Source organism: Rattus norvegicus, chromosome 6, assembly GCF_036323735.1.
Source record: "Rattus norvegicus strain BN/NHsdMcwi chromosome 6, GRCr8, whole genome shotgun sequence".
NCBI lineage: Eukaryota > Metazoa > Chordata > Mammalia > Rodentia > Muridae > Rattus > Rattus norvegicus.
Window position 1 is genome coordinate 60,682,888 of NC_086024.1, and position 25,482 is coordinate 60,708,369.

Sequence of the window (25,482 nt, forward strand, 5' to 3'; positions counted from 1 at the left end):
GTAAGAGCACCAGTGGGTCCTGCTAAGACTGAACCCCCAATGAACTAGACTGTTGGGGGGAGGGCGGCAATGGGGGGAGGGTTGGGAGGGGAACACCATAAGGAAGGGGAGAGGGGAGGGGGATGTTTGTCCGGAAACCAAAGAATTATTATTAAGTATTAAATAAATTTTAAAAAAAAGAAGTAAACATATGTAATAAAACAGTCGTTAGGTCTGTCAAAGTGTTTGATTCTCTCTTAGTATACAAGAACATTATTTTAAAATGTTTTATGCAAACCCTGCTTAATTAATAGCATACACACATTTGTTCTGTATGGTCAGTGTCTGTCTGACTAATACATGCACATCAGGTATAAATACCAATGCCTAATGCTTTCTGAATAATAAATTTTAACCTAAAGCAAAATAAATCTAAAGAAATCTGATGTCCACACAGCTCTAGCATTATAGTGCAGTGACCGCTGTACTGAAGTAAGAGCTTTCTGTTTTTTTTTTTAATCTATTCCATCTCAGAACTTAATTAAAAGCAGTGTGTTTCTGAGAGTGAGTTTCATCATCTCACCAGATACTTTTTGTTGAGTCCGGAAGACTCAAATGATCTATATTTCCAGGGGTGTTTTAAATTCCAATACTGTGTTGTTAACTATGGGAAGATAGTTGTACATGGAATCTCTAGAATGCAGTCCTCTTAAGTAACTGGGACTCCAGGGCTTGCTCTTGAGACAACTAAAGAACATCTGGAATGGGGCCACTGAACTTGCTTATTAGCTTAAGATAATGCAAATGTAACGATCGCAGACAGGTTCTCCAGGGGAAACAGTGATAGTGTAAGATACTTGAAATTGACTAAAACTTCTATTTGAACTTTTAACTTTTAAAAAATATGCACAAAATAAACTAAATAATCTCAGGTAAAAATAAGATAATTTCCTCATAAGATGAAAGAGTGGCACAGACCCCTAAACTTTCCAGAGTGGCATTCCTCTAGAACCTCGTCATTCCCTCATCCATTACCCCTGAGAGGAGGAATAGGAAGCAGGTACTCATGATTGCTGTCTTGGGTGAAAGAAAATGTGAGATTTGCCTTTGGGATCTTGCCAAATTTCGGGGATTGGTTCAATATCATAGCTGCACCTTCTCTTCTGATTGGTCAGAGCACGCTTCCCAATTGTCTACTGGACACTGTTTCATGCAGAATTCTCTGCTCAGTTGAGTTTTAAGTTTTAGGAAATTGACTTTGTGACTCCTTTGCCTCAACATGGTGGGTAAGAAAGTTGGAGAAATACAGAAGTATTTTCTGACGTACAAATACACACACACACACACACACACACGGGGTGGGGGGGGGAGAGAGAGAGAGAGAGAGAGAGAGAGAGAGAGAGAGAGAGAGAGAATCTGTTGCTACTATAATGTATATGTTTTTAATTTTTCTGCATATAAAGAGCCCAGGAAAGAAGGCACACTCTCCCACTTTTATGAAAAGCAGAAGGAACCTCCCATTTATAAGGATTAAATGATTTTTCTAGCCTCCTATTCAGTGATTAAGTGGAATGAGGAATAAATGAATCCTGAAAGAAAATTTCATGGATTGAGTGGAGGCTAAATTTAGTCAGAGGCCAATTATTCAATCCATTTAGTATCCATTTAAAGAGGGTGAGCTGGCCTGACTGTTACCTGGGATTTGTGTTTGGGGTAGAGAAGTGCTGACGAACCAATGGTGACAATTTTAAGAAACCTGAAGTACATCTGGCATAGCGCCATGGAGTCGAAGAATAGTGGTGAGGGGAGTTTGGTTGGTTAGACATCACTGCAGAGAATACCTGCTTATGCTGTCATGCTTTCAGAGACTTTTAGCCTGTAAAGATTTTGCAAATATAGATGAGGGCCATGACCTGCTAGAGAACTGTAACTGAAAAAAGCTGAGTTACAAACAATTACAAAGCACATTTTCAATATTTTCTTTTATTGGTTACTGTATTTATTTACATTTCAAATGCTATTCCCCTTCCAAGTTAAAGCCCCATCCCCTCCCCTGTATCCTCTCTTTATATGAGGGTACTCCCCCACCCATTCACCTCTCTCACCTCAGTACCCTAACATTCCCCTACTCTGGGTCATGGAGCCTACACAGGACCAAGGGGCTCCCCTCCCATCAATTGTTCTGCCAAATGCAGTTAGAACCATAGATTCCTCCATGTGCACTTTTGGGTTGGTGGTTTAATCCCTGGGACTCTGAGGAATCAATTGGTTAATATTGTTGTTCTTCCTATGGGGTTGCAAACCCCTTCAGCTCCTTCAGTCCTTCCCCTAACTCCTTCATTGGGGTCCCTGCACTTAGTCTGATGGTTGGCAGCATGTATCCACATCTGTATTGCTTAGGCTCTGGCACAGGATCTCACGGGACAGCCCCTGTCAACACTTCTTGGCATCAGCAATTGTGTCTGGGTTTGGTGTCTGCAGATTGGATGGATCCCCAGGTGGGGCAGTCTCTTGATGGCCTTTCCTTCAGTCTCTACTCCACTCTGTGTCCCTTCATTTCCTTCTGACAGGAGGAATTCTGGATTAATATTCTTTCAATGGGTGGGTGCCCATATCCCTCAACCATGGATCATGCCTAACCTCTGGCTATGGTCTCTACAGGTTCTTTCTCCCTTTTATTGGATATTTCAACTAATGTTATCATGGGGAACTCTTGGGTCCCTGTCATCTGGGACTTTCTAGTGGGTATCCCCAGTTCTCGATCCCAACTGCTACACACCTTTGTTCAATTTCCTGATCCTCTGTACTTCTCCCCCAACTCTTCCCACACCTGATCCTGCTTCCTTTTCCTCTCTTCCTCCTCTCTCCCTCCCAGATCCCTTACTTATTGTCCCTCCCATGATTATTTTCTTCCCCTTCTGAGTAGGAATGAAGCAGCCACACTTTGGACTTCCTCCTTCTTGGGTTTCATATGGTCTGTGAGTTGTATTGTGGGAATTACAAGCTTTTTTGGCTAATATACATCTCAATGGTTATTTGAGTAAGAGGAATCTTTGATTCATAAAGTATTTCTGAAAATATGCAAAAAAGTGACTAAAATCAAGTCAAATTAAGAACATTTACCAATCCACAAGAATCAAATGCTCATAATATTAGGCAACACATACAGAAGCATCTTTATGATAATATGAATCTACCATCCCAGTGCCTGTTGGAAAGGATTTGAAAAACATATTCACATAGTTGAAAATTCATTCACCAGTAGAAAGAATGTGACAGTTACACATAGAAATTTCTAGGGCAACAACATTGATGGAAATCAGCACCAATGCTGAAGAGGAGAAGATGCAGAATGAAGATTTAAGCATACACATGACATCCCAGTATTCAAAGGTGCTAACTGTTGCTGAAGAAGAATTATAGGGAGAAAAGAACAGGGGAATATCCAGGTTGTCAGAGATGTTTTGCTAAAATGGCAGAATGGTTTATAGCCATTTCTGTCATTACGTATAACACAAGTATATCAAATGGTGTAAGAATGGAAGAAAATATTAGTAACATGTATAATAGAGGTTAAATATATGTTATATATTTATGTTATATATATATATATATATATATATGTTACCCAAGAAAATGAGTGACAATCACACTAACTATCCATGGATTTTATTAACAGATTGTGTGTTCGGTTAAATATTATGCATTTTCAAATATAACTGTATATTATTTACATAGCTGTGAAAAATATCTTTTAAAGGACTTTAATTTAAATAAAAATATTGCTCAGAATATTTAAAATTATTATTAAATAATATTAGCAGACACTCAGTTGAAGAGATTCAAGGTCTGGATTATACTGTTCAGCGAAAATGTCACTTGTCACAACAAAACCCTATGGAAATGCTCAACTATGTTATGTAAGGCAAAGGACACTGTGGTTAGGACAAAATGGCAATCAACAGATTGGGAAAAGATCTTTACCAATCCTACAACAGATAGAAGGCTTATATCCAAAATATGCAAAGAACTCAAGAAGTTAGACCGCAGGGAGACAAATAACCCTATTAAAAATGGGGTTCAGAGCTAAACAAAGAATTCACAGCTGAGGAATGCCGAATGACTGAGAAACACCTAAAGAAATGTTCAACATCTTTAGTCATAAGGGAAATGCAAATCAAAACAACCCTGAGATTTCACCTCACACCAGTGAGAATGGCTAACATCAAAAACTCAGGTGACAGCAGATGCTGGCGAGGATGCGGAGAAAGAGGAACACTCCTCCATTGTTGGTGGGATTGCAGACTTGTACAACCATTCTGGAAATCAGTCTGGAGGTTCCTCAGAAAATTGGTCATTGAACTACCTGAGGACCTAGCTATACCTCTCTTGGGCATGTACCCAAAAGATGCCCCAACATATAAAAAAGACACGTGCTCCACTATGTTCATAGCAGCCTTATTTATAATAGCTAGAAGCTGGAAAGAAGCCAGATGCCCTTCAACAGAGGAATGGATACAGAAAATGTGGTACATCTCAACTTTGTTCTAAACAGAGACATTAGATTATGAACACACACACACACACACACACACACACACACAATCAAAGTCGTGTGTTTTTGCTCTTGATGTCATGTTGAAATATTAAAATGTACTTACTGTTCAAGGCGTTCAAGGAATTGGACACTCTTATTGACTCTGGAAATTGACTCATTAAAAGCAATAAAGGAAATGTACAATGAAAGTAGCATACATTGTACCCTAAAGTAGCCTCACTCACATGCAGATTTTCACACTAATGTGATTCAGATAGTAACTACAATAATAATTTTTAGTAGTAAAAAGCTTTTAATATTCATGTTATTGGGGACTGAACTCAGAAGCTCACACATGCCAAGAAAGTAATGTTCTCACTGAACCACTTCTCCTGCCTACAATGATGAAATACCAGATATAGTATAAATGGTCATAAAGGCAAATTATTTAATGTTGGAGTCCATTCACTCATATCTAATGTGACAACTACCATACAACATGATTCCATGTAGAATTCATAGAGATTTTCATAAATAAAGGAGTTCTTAAAGAATTCATTTTACCTGACTGTAGTGAGACTATGACACATCTTTCAGAAATTTCAGAAACTTAAAGTGTTTAAAAGAAATTTAACAAAACCTCTAGGTTTGTTAAAATAAATTACCAAAACAAAAACCTCATTTTTAGAATGAACTTAGTAGGAATGAGGGGATTTAACGGTACCTGCTCCCTTTCTAGGGGACCAGAGCTTGGTTCTCAGCATCCATATTTTTCTACTCAAACTGTGTCTAATAGTAGCCCTAGCTTTTCTAGCCTTCTCTTCCATCACACCATGTAGTCTCTCTGACTCTTTCTGTCTCTCTTTGTCTGTCTCTTCTTCCTCCCCCTCCCTTTCTCATAAAATTCTAAAGTAAATAAAATATATAGGATACATACATGTGAATATCAAAGAATAGATATAGAGAAAAATGACTTGGATGAGTCCATGCCATATTGTTCCTAATACTGATACAAAGAGGAGAGTACACTACCTTCTGCTCTGCTTCCTTTCTTTATTCTTTATTTGCTACAAAATAGCATGTAAGCCTGTATGACTGGATACATTACTTGCCTCTGTGACTTCCTAGAGGTAGGTTGTGTTAATGAGCACACCGCATGCAGTGGCAGCAGGAACAGTGGGCATTTAGCACATCTGACCCCGCAATTAAGCTTGAGCACTCATGGGTAATAAATGCTGTTCACCAGGTCAAATGACAAGGTGAAGTTTGCCTTCTGTATTGGCCAGTTGAAAGTCATAAGGAAATTCTGAAAGCTAGAATCCTAACGGCAGGCTATACAATTTTTCTGTGCAGTGCAGAATAAAAAGTGTTGAACACATTATACTGACTGACATGGTAATCATATCTAAATATTGTTTTTCAAAACAATGGCTGATTGACAATACTTGTTAAAGAAATTATATAGCCTATGCTAGTGTGGATTATGTGTGTTTTCATTATATCTGGGAGGATATTAAAATGAGTGTTATAATTTAATATTATATATTTTGAATTTGGCTGTTTATAAAAATTATATTCTTTACGGAACCCAGAATATATAAATTTTAACATATATAAATGTATATCCACAAACATGTATTTGAGTGATATGTAAGGTACCAATGAAAATTTAAAGTAAACATTTCGTAAGTTAAACATACAAGTTATTAGAGAATAGGCTAAAAATAAAAAAAAATGAGGAAGTTCTCCTAAATGTCCTAAATGTAAAAAATGTGCCATCAAATACTTCTTTTTCAGGTTACATTTTTTTCGCGATGTCCCTGACTTCAGAGTGTTAGCATGCGGTGGAGATGGGACTGTGGGCTGGATTTTGGACTGCATAGGTAAAGAAGACTTGTGTTTAACCCTATGTTCTGCTCTTGCTCTTTTTATCAATCTTTCTGTCTATCGGGTATCTATAAGTATCTAACAGTTGATGAATTTGAGTGTTTAATATTTTTGTGTTTTTCTTTTCAGATGTACCCCTTCTTGGAACTTATTAGTAGTTTAAAAAAATAGAAGGAATTGGTATTTAGAAGCTGGTACATTTTAAACAAATATTTACTTTAAAAAACTTTTAGTCTTTGAATTGAGTAATTTCTGTTTGATACAGGTCCTTTCAAAAGAAGTATTAATTCAAACAAATTGACAGAATTTCTTTCTTTTTTTTCCTTATAAAGAAATGAAGATCAGAACATTCTGTCTTGCTAGCACTGAAAAACATTTCAAATTGAAAATGTCATGGTGGGAGTGGCAGGCATTAGTCCCAGCCTGGGCTCCCCTCCCCAGTTGCCTAAGTGCCATTAGTCAAACAAAGTACACAGTCTCATGAACACTTCTCCTATTAATCTAATAATGTCAATCTACTACTAGTTTATGAAAATAGTCATTGAAAATTCTGTTATTGGCATCCTAATAAAAGATATAAAATATTTATAAATGATTCCTGTGAAAATGCTAAAATTCTAGAATTATAAAAATTACTGAGCAAGTATATAAGTAGTTAAACATGTAAAAGGATTTTAAAGTGAAGACTGTAATTTTTGGCTTGTTGTATGCCCCACATTTAATGGTATTGTACTGGTATCCATGAGTTATCTCATCAACTGATTCATACACATACAATTACACAAACAGAATTACACACACTCACACAAATACAAACATAGACATACCCCCCACACACACACATTCACACAAACATACAGATACCCACACACTGACATGAACTTAGGAAAAAAAGAGAAAAATACATTCTTGAGTTTCCTTCTGACATGTGATGATTCAAATAAAATCATACAGAACTTTGGTGACAAATCTATACTGTTTGGAACCTAAAGGACTTTGTGGCTTAAAGGTCAAGCTAAATAAACAGTAAGTGAACAAACCTGATCTTTTCAGGTCATCCAATAGGAAAGCATTGTTCATTTGCCTTGAAATATTGAAGTACTATGAATAAGAAGAGTTAAACAGCATTCCTAACAGTCATTCACTGTCATAGTTCAACTGTCAACAATTATGTTAAACTGTCCATGGAATTGATGTTGCAAAAGAAATTTACATAACCTACCTATTTAACTGTTGATATTTATTGCTATGTAAAAAAGAGGCAAACATACACACCACAGAGGCACATGCACAAACACAGAAATGCGTACGCGCACACACACACACACACACACACACACACACACAGACACACACACCAGACAGTCATGAACATACATACAAGGCAAATTTTGAGTTCATTCAAGATATTTAAAAAGTTTTCTTGTTGTATGAATTAGAAAGGACTTATTACTGCCTTAAGAGTGCTACATATTTATCTAATATATCAGTTAGCACAGCAGAAAACCCTGCCATTTGTAGTTGTGTTTATAAAATTCAACTTGTGAAGGCTTAAAAGAACTTCATGAAATTATTTAATGTAAGTTTCTTTGTTTGTCAATGTTGATGAGTTTGAGTTAAAATATTATTTCCATTGGCTCATCCCACAGAAAAGGCCAATGTAGTCAAGCACCCTCCAGTTGCTATCCTGCCTCTTGGGACGGGCAATGACCTAGCAAGATGCCTGCGGTGGGGTGGAGGTAAGCCTGCTGCAATAGAATTCATTAGAAAAGCCGGAGACTGCATTTAATGCATGACAGTTATCATGTGGTTATAGTAATGTAAGAGGCGATTTATGCTTACTAAGATTCTTAAAATAATCAAAAGTTTGAAGGGACAGATAGGTGAAGAATTTTAGACTGGGTGATAGGCTTTAATTAAACATTAAATACAGATTTGGATTTGGGGAGACAAGTTTTCAAAACAACTCCGAGGGCTTGGTCTTTCTTTTGTAGAAAATAAGATGTATGCATTAAGAACTCAAAGCAATGTTCAGTCTGTTAATTTGCTATTATGTTCTACTTTAGAAAGCAGATAAAGGTTATCAAAGCCTAAATTGGAGCATGTTCAAAGGTTATAACTAGATATTGAACAAAACCTATTTTCTACACACTGAAATTATGAACAATGTGATAAAATTTAAAAAAAAAAACCTGAAACTGGAAAAATAAATGTCGATTAGTTACTTTCCCAAGAATGAAGATACTAAGTAGTGTTATTTGGAGTTTGCATTATGATAACCACTGTGCTCTATACTTGTGTATAAGAGAAACAGAAGGGCAATAATAGAAATTCTATTTGTACCCAAAGTTGGCTGTAATACTTAATACTTTCTAATAACAAGTGGATTGATACCAGTAAGAAAAAGCCCTCACTCACAGGGAGGTAAATACTAATGGTCCATCATCCTGGTGTGGACTTTGTAAGCAGAGGGGACCAGGTTCACTCTCCATGGACTCAGAAGTGGTAAGGAGCTTGTCTTATGCAACTTACAGTAGGATGGAGAATCGAGCAGAGTACACATGGAAACAATAATTCAGGGTAGTCTCTAAAGGACTTGGCTGAATCATTATAGCTACCCAATGATTGCCAGCCAACTGCAGATTATACTAAGGAAACAATCATTAAATTCTAAATATTTTTGTATCTAAATATACTTTAAGATATTTGAAACAGTCTCCAAAAACACTGTGAATCAGAGGCCCTTAGGGAGGTTGTTAAAAATAAAATGGTTGACCCTACCCTGAATATACTGAATGGAAATCCTTTGGGATAGAACTCAGGCAGACAATAGGTCATTTGGAAAAAAGTCAAAATAAAAACCTCCCAAGTAACTGGATTTGGAACAGTTGAAAACTTTTGTGGCATATATACCTATTTCTCTGTTGTATTTTATATAAATGGAATTGGAAGCTAAATTAAAAGTACCACATGTTCTATTTTGCATTTTCAAACATGTATTATAGTAATAATAAGTGAAAGACCATGTGACTGTCAAAGATAAAGAAATAACCATTACAAGATGCCTCTGTTCACCAGTTTTCATCCATGTGTTAAAGAGAAGGAAGTTATCGGTGTGACATAGTACAACTGTATTCATTCATAGTCTGAGGTATACATTTGATTTGTTTTAAAAAATGTTTTGATCTTTGAAATGTTAATTTATTATTTATTGTTTTCAAGCTACCAAGTGAATTAAATTTAAAAATCAATGTTTATTTAGGTTAGATTTATATAAAACCACATAAATGATTATCATTGATGGATGAAATGGGGGTTGTATCATAAGACAAAATGAGATTAGAGATGAATTCTCAAAGTGCTTACTTATATTCTGGCCAAGTAGAGAGGAAATAAATTAGTGTCTCTTATCCTTTTAGAAACTAAATATTCTATAAACCATGTGGACTATAAATCTGTGGAGAATGATATACATTACATTCAACAAAGCACAGTGCTATGGAAGAATGATTTACTACCATTAGCTAGATGATCAACAAGGCCTTCCTAAGGAGTTCTCATTTTACCAGGTGCTTGACTATCGTGAAGGTGACTGTTTCTGGTGTTGAAATGGCTAAAAGAGTTAGGGGAAAGAATGAAGGAACTGAAGGGATTTGCAATCCCATAGGAAAAAAACAGCAATATCAATGAACCAGACCCTCCAGGGACTAAACCACCAACCAAAGATTACCTAAGGAGCTGAGCGACCCATGGCTCCAGCTTCATATATAGCAGAGGATGGTCTAGTTGGGCACCAATGGGAGGACTGACAAGGCTGGATCCTGCCCAATACAGTGTAGGGGTATGCCAGGGAGGGGAGGCGGGAAGGGATGGGTGATTGGGGAGGGGAAACACCCTTATAGAAGAAGGGAGGGGGGGAAGGGATAGAAGGTTTATGAATGGGACCTCGGGAAAGGAGATAACACTTGAAAGGTAAATCAAAAAATCCAATAAAAAAGAAACATAAATAAATAACTAATAAAAATAAAGTATATCTTAAATGTTAAAACAAAAACAAAGAGAAGCCTGATGGAGTTTTTAAAGCACTCAGTTCTTAGGAGATGGACATTAGGCTTGGTGAGCTTGGAATAGTCTTACAGAATGTTTCTTACATAATATTTTAGTTTAAACTATTCTTTGATTTGCTAGCGGCTTGTTCTAAGCATATTATTAATTTTTATACTTTAAAATTATACATTACACAATACATTTTAAGATAATACTCAGTCTTTCCCCTGTAGTTATTATTTACTCTAATCTTTGCTTCATTTATTTAAAAGCACTTTGTTTTAAAATCTAGCATGTGAGTTATGATGGGCTCTAGTATTGGAATTTCTGCTGTTAGAGGTTGAACATGTCAATCTCAAATGCAATTCATTCTCCTTTAGCCAATGCTGTCTTGGATGATGCCTCTTCCTTTCCTTTTATCATAATGAGTTCTTCAAGTAATGCATATGTATTAGATGTAACCACTGTTCACAGCTTCTGACAATTTCTTGTTAAACAAATTAGTAAACTAAAGGTCAAAAGTTGGAGACAGAAGCTACCCAAAATGTTTCAACTCAGGCTATCATTTTTGGAAGAAATAACATACTTGCATGAGTGAGTGTGGTTATGTATGCAACAGAACAAGTCAGAGATACAGAGATTATTTTACACACAAATATTAACATTTTTAAAAAGATTTGTTTATTTTATGGATATGCATATACTGTAGATATCTTCAGACATACCAGAAGAAGGCAACTGATCCCATTAGAGATGGTTGTGAGCTACCATATTGTTGCTAGGAATTGAACGCAGGACCTCTGGAAGAGCAGTCAGTACTCTAAACCACTAAACCATCTCTTCAGCCCCCCAAAATGTTAATTTTAAAAATAGCGTTACTTACTCTTTGAGAATTTAGTACAAGTATTTTGATCATGTTCACCCTTCACTACTGTCTTTCAGTGCTTCCTGAAGACATTCCCCAACAATGACTCCTTCACTATTATGTATTCTTTGTAGTCCTGCTAGTCTGTGCATAGGTGTACTAACCATCCAATAGAGAATGGACCACCTATCAGTGGCCCCATTCCCAAAGAAAATGACTATCTCTGCTCCAACTGCCATCAGTTGACAAAAGCCTGGCATACCTGCCTTCTGAGCAACTCTCCCCATCAATGATGCTAGTTTGAAAGGCTCATTCTGCAGGTAATGACAACTGGTGGAGGTTCATGAGTGCCGCAGGTATACCGTATCCAGGAGATATTTCACATCACTATACTGTTCTCCTGCTTTTCAGTTCTTTCTACCCTTCTCTCACAATATTTCCTGTATCCTGAGCGAGGGGAAAGTGGATATAAATATTTCATTGTTGCACTCATAGTCACTCATTCTCAGTGCTCTGACTGTGCATGAGTCTCTGCATTAATAAGAGCCACTGCCAAACAAAGCTTTGTCAACCATGGTGAGGGCAGCACCAAACTGTAGGTATAAATGTAAGTGCTCTGGAGACATCTTGCCATGTCTGTTTAGCGAAACAAGAGAAATAAATGTCCTAGGCCATGAGCTTTCCAGTTATGGACTTTTGATGTGTCTACCATACGAAGCATGAATTCCCACCTATACAACAAGCCTCCAATTTAACCAGAATGCAGTTTGTTGCCTCCCTAACAGTTCTGATTCTGCATCAGTGAGTACATCCTGTCAGGTAGGTCAGTATTATATCATGCAGGGCACATAGCTAAGTCATATTATTGAATTCTTTCCTTTTTTTTCAGTCTGTCTTGCACAGAGCCCTCTGGCATTAGAACAATGATCCAAAAGAGATGACATTTGCTGTTTCAGTTCAAAATTCATTTCTTTATGTCTAGTAATCCAAAAAATATGTGTTGTTTTCAGCAGCATCTTCATACCTTAAATTTACTAATTATGTCAGGCAACTGAGAACAATTATCAATAGTGTATGCTGTTTAGGGAACATCTGAGAGTTGCCTGAACAGTAACTGTGAGGAGGTAACCAACTCCCCAGAAGTGCGATTTTCATTTTGTAAGTCAGGTCTTTTGGGAGTGCATTGTACACCAGTGCAAGTATTTCCTTTCAAGCTTTTTTTATTTTTTAACTAAAAGATATTTTAATTTATATACGAACCAGTAGATTTCCATGTGCTATTATATATCCCTAACTTTACATGATTGACCCTGTATCCTTCTCTTTATTATCTTATTTGCCCCATCTATACTTAAACCCCTAGTGTGATCTCCTCTCTCCTTTCATGTGACACATGTTTAACTATCCCTCTAATTTTGTATTTTAGGTGAAATTGTAAAGCACCATGTTTCTGTACACATACTTTGTAGACCATCATTTTGGTTAACTCTTTTCTCAGCTTCTACATTTCTTCCTTCCCATAATACCTCCCTGCTTAAACCTTTCTCTGCTCAGTTTTCTGTTTTGAAGGCAATTGAAATGTCTGTTTAGCAAAGCAATAGTAATAAGTTTCCTGGGCCATGACCTTCCAAGGTATGGTCTTAAGCTAGTCTATATTAGGCATGAATTCCTTCCTATACAACAAACCTCAAATTTATTTTACTCTTATTTTATCTTATTTTATTGACTAGCTTTATTCTCAAGTATTTTCTTTATTTTTATTTTATTAGACTTTTCTCTGACTCTCATTTTCTGTGTCTCTCTGTTCTCTGCCTCTTCCCTATCATGTGTGTGTGTACATGTTCCCACTCTCGTGTGTGTGCATGCGTGTGTGTGTACATTCATATAGAGTTTTCATTACTATTTTAATATCATTATTACTTATGCATCTTTTCAGATTATTTATCCTGGTTTAATTTTGGTTTCTCATGTGCAGCAAGTAAGTCATTCATCCATATCATTACATCATTTGTTTTAGAGAAGTAAAAATTTTAAGGCTTTGTTTTAGAATCTTCCAAGGTTCACTGACTTCTTTGTTATCATAGTTTACCCCTTCTAATTTCATTACATGTAACTTTTCCTGTTATGATTTTGTATAGGGTTTTATAATCTTTTCATCAAATTATTACTAGATGTAAAGCCATAAATTAGTAGATAGTTTTGTTGGGTATAATTCTCTAGCTTAGAAGTTTGGTATATCAGAACTTGAGGACAATCATTCTATTTCTTCTGTCTTTAAAAGTTTCTATTACAGAATAAAATTTCCTTGCAACGAAACCAAGCGAGAGACAAATAAACATAATTTCACCTCTAATAATGAAAATAACAGGAAGCAACAATCACTATCCCTTAGTATCTCTCAACATCAATGGACTCGATTCCCCAATAAAAAGACATAGACTCACAGACTGGATACATAAAGAGTACTCAGCATTTTGCTGCATGCAGGAAGCATACCTCAGAGACAAAGACAGATATTACCATAGAGTAAATGGCTGGAAAACAACTTTACAAGCAAATGGCATGAAGAAACAAGCTGGACTTGCCATTGTACTATCAAATAAAATAGACTTTCAGCCAAACGTCATTAAAAAAGATAAGGAAGGACACTTCATATTCATCAAAGGAGAAATCCACCAAGATGAACTCTCAATCCTAAATATCTATGCTCCAAATGCAAGGGAACCTACATTCATAAAAGAAACCTTACTAAAGCTCAAAGCACACATTGTACCTCACACAATAATAGTAGGAGATTTCAACACCCCACTCTCATCAATGGACAGATCATGGAAACAGAAATTAAACAGAGACATAGAGAAACTAACAGAAGATATGGACCAAATGGATTTAACAGATATTTAGAGAACATTCCATCCTAAATCAAAAGGATATAACTTCTTCTCAGCACCTCATGGAACCTTCTCCAAAATTGGCCATATAATAGGTCAGAAAACAGGCCTCAACAGATACAGGAAGATAGAAATAATCCCATGCATCCTATCAGATAACCATGCCCAAAGACTGGTCTTCAATAACAACAATAATGACAGAAAGTCCACACATACATGGAAGTTGAACAATGCTCTACTCAATGACAACTTGGTCAAGGAAGAAATAAAGAAAGAAATTAAAGACTTCTTAATATTTAATGAAAATGAAGATACATCATTCCCAAACTTTTGGGACACAATGAAAACAGTACTAACAAGAAAATTCATAGCTCTGAGTGCCTGCAAAATGAAACAGGAGAGCATATATCAAGCAGCTTGACAGCACACCTAAAAGATCTAGAACAAAAAGAAATAAATGAACACAAGAGGAGTAGAAGTCAGGAAATTATCAAAATCAGGGCTGAAATCAACCAAGTAGAAACGAAAAGGACTATACAAAGAATAAAAAAAAGCAGGAGCTGGTTCTTTAAGAAAATCAACAAGATAGATAAACCCTTAGCCAGACTAAGCAGAGGTCACAGAGAGTGTACCCAAATTAACAAAATCAGAAATGAAAACAGAGACATAACAACAGAATCTGAAGAAATTAAAAAAAATCATCAAATCCTACTACAAAAGCCTATATTCAACAAAACTGGAAAATCTGGACAGTTTTCTAGACAGATACCAGGTACCAAAGTTAAATCATGAACAAATAAACCATCTAAACAACCGCAAAACTCATAAAGGAATAGAAGCATTTATTAAAATTCTCTCTCAAAAAAACAACAAAAAAAAAGGACCCGATGGGTTTAGTGCAGAATTCTACCTACCAGACCTTCATAGAAGACCTCATACCAATACTGTCCAAACTATTCCACAAAATAGAAACAGACAGAGCACTACCAAATTCCTTCTATGAAGCCACAATTACTCTTATACCAAAACCACAAAAAGATCCAACAAAGAAAGAATTTCCCTTATTAATATTGATGCAAATGCAAAAATACTCAATAAAATTCTTGCAAACCGAATCCAAGAACACATCGAAATTATCATCCATCATGATCAAGTAGGCTTCATCCCAGGCATGAAGGGATGATTTAATATATGAAAATCCATCAATATAATCCACTATATAAACAAACACAAAGATAAGAACCAGACGATCATTTCATTAGATGCTGAGAAAATGTTTGACAAAATTCAAACCATTTCATGATAAAAGTCCTGGAAAGATCAGGAATTCAAGGCCCATACTAAACATAGTAAAATCAATGTACAGCAAACCAGTAGCTAACATCAAATTAAATGTAGAGAAACTTGAACCAATCCCACTAAAATTAGGGACTAGACAAGGGTGCCCACTCTCTCCCTATTTATTCAATATAGAACTCGAAATCCTAGCCAGAGCAATCAGACAGCAAACGGAGGTCAAATGGATACAAATTGGAAGGGAAGAAATCAAAATATCACTATTTGCAGATAATATAATAGTGTACTTAAGTAACTCCAAAATTTCCACCAGAGATCTACTTAACCTGATAAACAACTTCAGCACAATGTTGGGGTATAAAATTAACAGAAACTAATCAGTAGCCTTCCTCTACTCAAAGGATAAATTGGTTGAGAAAGAAATTAAGGAAATGACACCCTTCACAATAGTCCCAAATAATATAAAATATCTTGGTGTGACTTTAACCAAGCAAATGAAAGTACTGTATGACAAGACCTTCAAGTCTCTGAAGAAAGAAATTGAGGAAGATCTCAGCAGGTAGAAAGATCTATGCTCATGGATTGGCAGGATTAATATAGTAAAGATGGACATTTTGCCAAAAGCAATCCACAGATTCAATGAAATCTTCATCAAAATTCCTACTCAATTCTTTATAGAGATAGAAAAAGCAATTTGCACATTCATTTGGAATAAAAGAAACTAGGATAGTGAAAACTATACTCAACACTAAAAGAACTTCTGGGGGACTCACCATCCCTGACTTCAAGCAGTATTACAGAGCAATAGTGATTAAAAACTGTATGGTATTGGTACAGAGACAGACAGATAGACAGTGTAAAAGAATTGAAGACCCAGAATGAACCCACACACCTATGGTCACTTGATTTTTGACAAAGGAGCCAAAACCATTCAAAGGAAAAAAGATAGCATTTTCAGCAAATGGTGGTGGTTCAACTGGAGGTCAGCATGTAGAAAAATGCAGATCGATCCATGCTTATCACCCTGTACAAAGCTTAAGTCCAAGTGGATCAAGGACTTCCACATCAAACCAGATACACTCAAACTAATAGAAGAATAAATGGGGAATAGTCTTTTACACATGGGCACTGGGGAAAATATCCTGAACAAAACAGCAGTAGCTTATGCTCTAAGATCTAGAATCAAAAAATGGGACCTCATAAAGCTTACATACTGCAAAGCTTCTGTAAGGCAAAAGACACTATCATTAGGACAAAATGTCAATCGACAGATTGGGGAAAGATCTTTACCAACCCTACATGTGATAAAGGACTAATATCCAAAATATACAAAGAACTCAAAAAGTTAACTGCAGAGAGCCAAATAACCGTATTAAAACATTGGGTATAGAGTTAAACAAAACCTTCTAAGCTGAGTATTATCAAATGGCCAAAAAGCACCTAAAGAAATGTTCAACATCCTTAGTCATCAGGAAAATGCAAAACAAAACAACCCTGAAATTCCACGTCACACCAGTCAGGATGGCTGAGATAAAAACTCAGGTATCAGCAGATACTAGCAAGGATGTGGAGAAAGAGGAACACTCCTCCATTGTTGGTGGGATTACAGACTGGTACAACCATTCTGGAAATTAGTCTGAAGGATCCTCAGAAAATTGGACATTGAACTACCTGAGGACCCAGCTATACCACTCCTGGGCATATACCCAAAAGATGCTCCAACATACAACAAAGACACGTGCTCCACTATGTTCATAGCAGCCTTATTTATAATAGCCAGAAGCTGGAAAGAACCCAGATGCCCTTCAACAGAGGAATGGATTAAAAAAAATGTGGTACATCTATACAATGGAGTACTACTCAGCTATCAAAAACAATGACTTCATGAATTTCATAGGCAAATGGAAAATACCATCCTGAGTGAGGTAACCCAATCACAGAAAAACACACATGGTATGCACTCATTGATAGGTGTATACTAGCCAAAAAAGCTCGAATTACCCAAGATGCAATCTGCAGACCACAAGAAACTCAAGAAGGGTGACCAAAATGGGAATATTCTCACTCCTTCTTAAAAGGAGGAAAATATATCCATAGGAGGGGATAAAGTTTAGAGCAGTGACTCAAGGAATGCCCATTCAGAGCCTGCCCCACATGTGGCCCATATATATACAGCCACCAAAACTAGATAAGATTGATGAAGCTAAAAAATGCACGCTGAAAGGGACCGGATATAGATCTCTCCTGAGAGACACATCCAGAGCGTGTCCAATACAGAGGTCAATGCTAGCATCAAACCATCGAACTGAAAATGGGACCCACTTGGGGGGAATTAGAGGAAGAATTGGAAGTGCGGAAGGAACTTGCAACCCGATAAAAACAACAATTCCAACCAACCAGAGCTTCCAGGGACTAAGCCACTACCAAAAGACTATACGTGGACTGACCCAAGGCTCCAACTGCATATGTAGCAGAGAATAGCTTTGTTGGGACACCAGTGGAAGGGGAAGCCCTTGGTCCTGCCAAAGTTGGACCCCCAGGGTGGGGGAAACTGAAGGGGGTGCAGTAAGGAGGATGTATGGGGGAGCAGAGGGAAGGGGATCGGGGCTTATGGACAGGAAACCGGGAAGGGGAATAACATTTGAAATGTAAGTAAAGAAAATATATCTAATAAAATAATTTCAAAAAAGTGTCTATTGCTGAATTAGATATTACTCTATGGAACTACATTAAGAAGTGACTTACCCTTACTTTTTTGCAGCTTTAAATACGTTTTCCTAATAGCTTTTCCTTCAGCCTTTTTAGTGTTTTAATATAAAATGCTATGGGTAGTTTCATTTCTAGGCATATTTCATCTTCTATATGCTTCTTGAGCATCTATGAACATCTACTTCTCTATGTTTGAAGATGTTCTTCTTTTTTTTTCTTCTTCTTTTTTTCAGAGCTGGGGACCGAACCCAGGACCTTGTGCTTGCTAGGCAAGCACTCTACCACTGAGCTAAATCCCCAACCCTGAAAATGTTCTTCTACTACTTAAAATAGTTTCTATGCCTTTGGCATAGTATTTTTATTTTTTTGCCATTCTATGATACAACTCAATGCTTTGGATTCAAAACTCTTGCATAATCTGTTTATTTTTTTCAAACTAGTCAATGACCTGTCCTGATTTAGATAACTCCTATATTTTGTTTTCATTCTCCAATACTTTTTTCCTATACAAACTCTGTGCTTCTCCATGCTATCATTAGACAGCTGTGGCACAATTTGAGCCTGCTTCTACTGTTGTAGAATGCTGTGTACCTGGGCATCTAACTCAGGGTCATCATCAGTCTCTTCCTCATACCACAGTTTCCACAATATGTTATGGAAGCTATGGACCAAGTACCTTTCCTTGTGTCAACTCCAGATCCTTTCTTAGGTCCACATCCTCTCTGGTGTTAAAGGTGTGAGCTTGAGTGATTTACCTCGGGAGAAGTCTGCTATCTGTTGGCTCCACTGCATGTTGTTGGACTGCTTGTACCCTGGACACCTACGCTTCTCAGTTTTTATAGATTCTGTTACATATTTTTTGATCTGTTTGTAGTTTAATGTGTGATCCTGCTAATTCCCTGATCATCAGTTTCTGAACGTGGAACCCCATAGCCTGAGGACCTTCACTAGGTTTACCCTAGTTTTACCTTGGCTTCACTGTAGCACTGCCCGCATATGTATGCATTGCTTTTGTCTGTTCAAAAATGTCATTTGCCCCATGATTACTAGTATTATGTTGTTAAGAATGTTCTATTCCATATGTTTAAGATGCATATGCTAAGAACTTCTTATGCATATCTAATTTACTCCTCAGAGCAAATCTGATATTGGGGTGGTGAGTAAGCTAATCTGGAGGGAGGTTAAGAAACAAGCACATTAACATTTCCTGGGTTAGTCTACAGTCCTAACTGGATGGACGGCATACACTCACAGATAAATACAAGAGAATATAATATCAAATCAACTTGCGGGGATTGACCATCGGTCGTAGCACATTGATCACCCAGAGCTAATTCATTAAAGCATGGATTTAGCACTTTAGCAAAGGAAGCATTAGTGATAAGAAAAATGCAGAAACCAATGGACAGACAAATATAATGCACTTGTACTGATTCTAAGAAAGAGCAGCTCTGAGTACAGGGGCTGAAGGCTACAAAAGCCAGGCATCTGATGCTTTATGTTGAAAGGTGGCTTCCCAAAAAGTGTTCTCTGAGTTGTAACCATGTTGAAAATTCAACAAACAGCTATCCAGAAAGCATGGGTACACTAAGAGTAGATAAATTATAAAACAGAATGAAATGTGCCAAAAATGAACAGCTTATTTTCTTAATGTTTCTCTTTGTCGCTAAAAGGAAACATGAAGAACAGGCACATATGGAAAGTCTAACATGACAATTCAATTTGAGACTTCAACAATGAGGTGGAATGTGGCATTCTTTTATAGAGGCATGCTTCCGTAGCATAGAATTGCAGATTATAATTAATCACATTTTAATGTATTGATACCAAAGTGTGAAAAGATACATAATAGAATTGTTTTTGACAGTTGGGTAAAGTGAGGATTTATACCACAAAAAAAGAAATATTTGTTGCAAATGAAAACTAAGCTCAGCATTTTGGTACAAGTTGTTGATTCTTAATTTACATTAAATTTATCATTAAAATGGACTACTTGGCTTTAGAATAATTCACACAAAACAGCAAACACATAGAAGTGTAACTGCCTTTAATTGGTTTATATGCTTTCTTCCTGTAACATTTATTCATTAGGTTATGAAGGTGAAAATCTTATGAAGATCCTAAAAGACATTGAAAGCAGCACAGAAATCATGTTGGACAGGTGGAAGTTTGAAGTCACACCCAACGACAAAGACGAGAAAGGAGACCCTGTGCCTTACAGCATCATCAACAACTACTTTTCCATTGGCGTGGTAAGATTTGCCACTAAATCTTATCCTTTTTGGTTGTCTTAAATATTCAATAAAATGTCTGAATCTATGAAATTTTATTGATTATAAACAATTTATGTTAACATTCTGTTAGGAAATACTTTTTTCTTTCAAAATTTATTTACTTATATTTATATCCAAGTGTGTTCTCCCTGCCTGTGTATCTGTGTACTGCTGTGTATGCCTGGTACCCATGGAGGGCAGAAGAAGGTATTGTATGCTGGGGTGAGCTGTATTTATGGATGTTTAGGAGCCATGATGTGAGGTGCTGCAGATTAAAGCCAGGTCCCCTAGAAGAACACCTAGTGCTCTTAAATGCTGACCAATCTCTCTGACTCAGAAATGCCTGTTCTGATGCATAATATGACTTAAGAGTAGATTTAAAGGGAGACTATCAGTAACTGATAAATTTTATGTCTTATACAAAGGACACTTATCACTTCTGGTTTGACTGTTTCTGTTACCAAATCGAACTTAGAATGATTGACAGCATGTGTATACTTTGTTGATGATAAGAATAATTCATGAAAATATGTAAAATGTCTTATGAAATCAAAAGCGAAAGAGCAGATCGCACACCTTCAACATCGCAGGGTATGCGATACCATTCCAAAATGTCAGAGTAAGGAAATACTGGACCAAACAAGATCAAAATCAGCCTGGACAAATTACGAACTGGGCATCCTATGTCTGATGCCAAAGCTCTCCAGATTTCCGACTCCTTTCAGTTTGGTTGCCTGTAATGCAATTCTTTCTCTTTGGCTGGTTCCACTCCCTATTAATAGCTTCCCTTGGCAGTTGTCTGATGGCTCTAGCATCAGTCATACCCAGCTTGACTCATACTCGGAGTATCTAAGGTACCTTCACCTTTACAACTTCTTGTTCCAGTGTCCAATCCACTCATGAGTTTTTGAGTTCCTCCAAAGGGCTTGGGACACTTCCTCGCTCTTCCCTCTGTAACACTCTAGGCTCTGGTTGACTCTACTCCAGTGCTGCTGCCATTATTGGTAATCATTCCACAGAACTGGCATCTTGCACTCACTGGAGTCTTCCACTGCAAATAGATTTCACCAATAGCCTCTCAAAGGATCCCTTCATGGTGCCAAGATTCGACTTGTTTGAATGACCCTTTCAGTCCTGGGCTGTGCTGCACCTTCACCAATAGCCTTCCCTGGCCTCTCACAGTGCCCAGCCTCAGCTGCTTTCTATGACACTTTAATGCCCTCAAAACCAGTACCACCTGAATGATTCTTACCATTACCAATCCAGCTGCAGTACTAGGTACAACCTTGACTATCTCCGAAACACAGCTTCCTTGTACTCTCAGAGAACCCCTGCCAGAAGATTTCACTTCAGTGATGCTCATCTCTTCTTAATTACTGCTAATTTCTTAGCTCTAATTAACCAGCATAATTGACTCAGTAGCAGTAGTCCTTTCTATTTTTGATTCTTAAGCCAGATCCACATAGCTGAAACTTCAGAGTTCCGCAGCTTACTGGTGCTGGAACATGATTCTATTACATTTTGTTATATTACATCCTCCATTGCCTAGGTTTGGCTGTCCTGGAACTTGCTCTATAGATTGACCTTGAACTCAGAGATCTGCATGTCTCTGAATCTGAATGCTGGGATTAAAGGCAGGTAGAACCATCCCTGGATTCATACTTCACCTAGGCCAGCCTGGCCTTGGATTCAGAGATTCGCTCGTCTTTGTCTCCTGGGATTAAAGTTGTATGGCACCTTACATGGCTTAAAGCTTTTCATGTTCACTATTACTCAAGATCTGGATCAAAAGCCTGTATTCTAGTCTCAAGATATGGCAGGGGGGGAGTTTTTGGGGAGCGGAACACCCTTATAGAAAAACACTGTCTCTGCCTGTACACTGCCATGCCTCCAGCCATGATGATAATAGACTGAACCTCTGAAACTGTAAACCAACCCCAGTTAAATGCTCTCCTTTATAAGGAAAGAAAAATGTAGCTTATTTTTATATCTATCATACAAATATTATAATATCCAACTAAAAATCTATGAAATAGCTGCTACTATAGTCAAGTTCTTAATAAATGAAGTGAATAATTAATTTCTCTTAAAATCCTATAAATACAGAAAATTAGTGTTTGTCAAAAATTAAATGAAATAGAATCCTTATAAGACTGCAAAGCTTCTGTAAGGCAAAGGACACTGTGGTTAGGGCAAAACGGCAACCAACAGGTTGGGAAAAGATCTTTACCAATCCTACAACAGATAGAGGCCTTATATCCAAAATATACAATGAACTCAAGAAGTTAGACCACAGGGAGACAAATAACCCTATTAAAAATGGGGTTCAGAGCTAAACAAAGAATTCACAGCTGAGGAATGCCGAATGGCTGAGAAACACCTAAAGAAATGTTCAACATCTTTAGTCATAATCAAATGCAAATCAAAACAACCCTGAGATTTACCTCACACCAGTGAGAATGGCTAAGATCAAAAACTCAGGTGACAGCAGATGCTGGCGAGGATGCGGAGAAAGAGGAACACTCCTCCATTGTTGGTGGGATTGCAGACTGGTACAACCATTCTGGAAATCAGTCTGGAGGTTCCTCAGAAAATTGGACATTGAACTGCCTGAGGATCCAGCTATACCTCTCTTGGGCATATACCCAAAAGATGCCCCAACATATAAAAAAGACACGTGCTCCACTATGTTCATCGCAGCCTTATTTATAATAGCCAGAAGCTGGAAAGAACCCAGATGCCCTTCAACAGAGGAATGGATACAGAAAATGTGGTACATCTACACAATGGAATATTACTCAGCTATCAAAAACAATGACTTTATGAAATTCGTAGGCAAATGGTTGGAACTGGAAAATATCATCCTGAGTGAGGTAACCCAATCACAGAAAAACACACAAGGTATGCACTCATTGATACGTGGCTATTAGCCCAAATGCTTGAATTACCCTAGATGCCTAGAACAAATGAAACTCAAGACGGATGATCAAAATGTGAATGCTTCACTCCTTCTTTAAAAGGGGAACAAGAATACACTTGGCAGGGAGTAGAGAGGCAAAGATTAAAACAGACACAGAAGGAACACCCATTCATAGCCTGCCCCACACGTGGCCCACACATATACAGCCATCCAATTAGACAAGATGGATGAAGCAAAGGAGTGCAGACCCACAGGAGCCGGATGTAGATCGCTCCTGAGAGACACAGCCAGAATACAGCAAACACAGAGGCGTATGCCAGCAGCAAACCACTGAATTGAGAATAGGACCCCCGTTGAAGGAATCAGAGAAAGAACTGGAAGAGCTTGAAGGGGCTCGAGACCCCATATGTACAACAATGCCAAGCAACCAGAGATTCCAGGGACTAAGCCACTACCTAAAGACTATACATGGACTGACCCTGGACTCTGACCTCATAGGTAGCAATGAATATCCTAGTAAGAGCACCAGTGGAAGGGGAAGCCCTGGGTCCTGCTAAGACTGAACCCCCAGTGAACTAGACTGTTGGGGGGAGGGCGGCAATGGGGGGAGGGTGGGGAGGGGAACACCCACAGGGAAGGGGAGGGGGGAGGGGGATGTTTGCCCGGAAACCAGGAAAGGGAATAACACTCGAAATGTATATAAGAAATACTCAAGTTATGGTATTATGGTTTATAGACTTGGTGTCAAGTACATTTACCCACCATTTCATCTTGCCAATCCACAAGGTTTGATTTTGACTTGCATTGATAGGTAATTGATTATTTGTATTTTTTTAAATTTGCATAATCAAAAATCTTTTCATTACTCATTGAAATATTTTTGTTTTATAAAATAAAAAGTATTCACTCATATTTTACCCATGAAAAAAAAGAAATACTCAAGTTAATAAAAAAAAGTTCACATTTATTGAGATTTTCATGAAGATGGTCCTTATAGGCTCATATATTTGAATATTAGTGTGCAGTTGGTGGAAATGGATTACCCAGTCTTGTAGTATGACCTTGTTGGAGGACTTATGTAACTGGAGGTGGGTTTGAAAGGTCGATGCCATTCTGAATCAGCTCTTTCTGCTAATGCTCGTGGATCAAGATATAGTCTTGGCTATTGCTTTAGCACCATACCTGTCTGCTTGCTACCATGCTCCCCACCATGTTGGTCATGAACTCAGCCTCTAAAACTTTAAATCCTCCAATAAACTTTTTTACCCTGTAAGTGTTTCTGGTCATGTCAATCTTATCACAAAAATATAGACGTAACTAAGACACTGTTCTTAAATTCTGATGTCCATTGTCTCTGAGTCAGTTCCTTTTGTACTGGACAGTAGGCAGAATTCTAATGTATTATCCCTCAACTTCTAGGACTTCTAGTCTTATGGAAAATAAAGCTTTCCTCATTATTTCCAGATAACATGCTCTGTTATTTATCCTGATGCTTTGGAGATGTGTATTAAAATCCCATGCTCTGTACATGAACTCTTTCACCTTTTTCCCTACAATTAACACTTTTATCTTTGTTGAAAATAAACTGTGAAACCAATGTAATCAGTTTGACTTATATATATATATATTGTTCTATTAATTTTTCTAATATTCTTGAGATGAGCCTATATATTTTTCTCATAAAAATATACATACATATGCATATATACATACCATAAATATAAATGTATGCATTATGTATAATGTGTATATAATATATTACATACTATATAAATATGTAGTGTACTAAAGTATGTGTCTAATGTATAATATGGTATGTATGCAAAAATATTATATATAAAATTCTGAAAATATCAATGTCAGTGTCCTAATAAGAATAAAAGAATAAAGGGTGTTTGAATTGAAAAAAAAAAAAAGTTCACATATTTTACATCTATAACCAACCATTAGAAAGATTAAAATAAGTTATTAATAGTATTATATTTCACTTCTTTTAATTCAAATCCATGTAAATAGTTTTCTGGTATATGCACTACTAATACTTTGTAAAAAGCATAGGCTCATTCTCTTATATTAAT

General features: G+C 37.0%; 1 protein-coding gene across 12 annotated transcripts in view; it reads left to right on the top strand.

Moving 5' to 3' along the window:
* The window catches only part of Dgkb (diacylglycerol kinase, beta), a 756,320-nt gene that overhangs the window by 314,787 nt on the left and 416,051 nt on the right, over positions 1 to 25,482 (top strand). For all 12 annotated transcript variants that reach the window (XM_063262362.1, XM_017594328.3, XM_063262364.1 and 9 more), the window contains 3 exons: positions 6,314 to 6,399; positions 8,053 to 8,142; positions 20,303 to 20,463. In XM_063262362.1, coding sequence (XP_063118432.1) covers positions 6,314 to 6,399; positions 8,053 to 8,142; positions 20,303 to 20,463 — 337 coding nt within the window. The remainder of the gene's footprint in view (positions 1 to 6,313; positions 6,400 to 8,052; positions 8,143 to 20,302; positions 20,464 to 25,482) is intronic.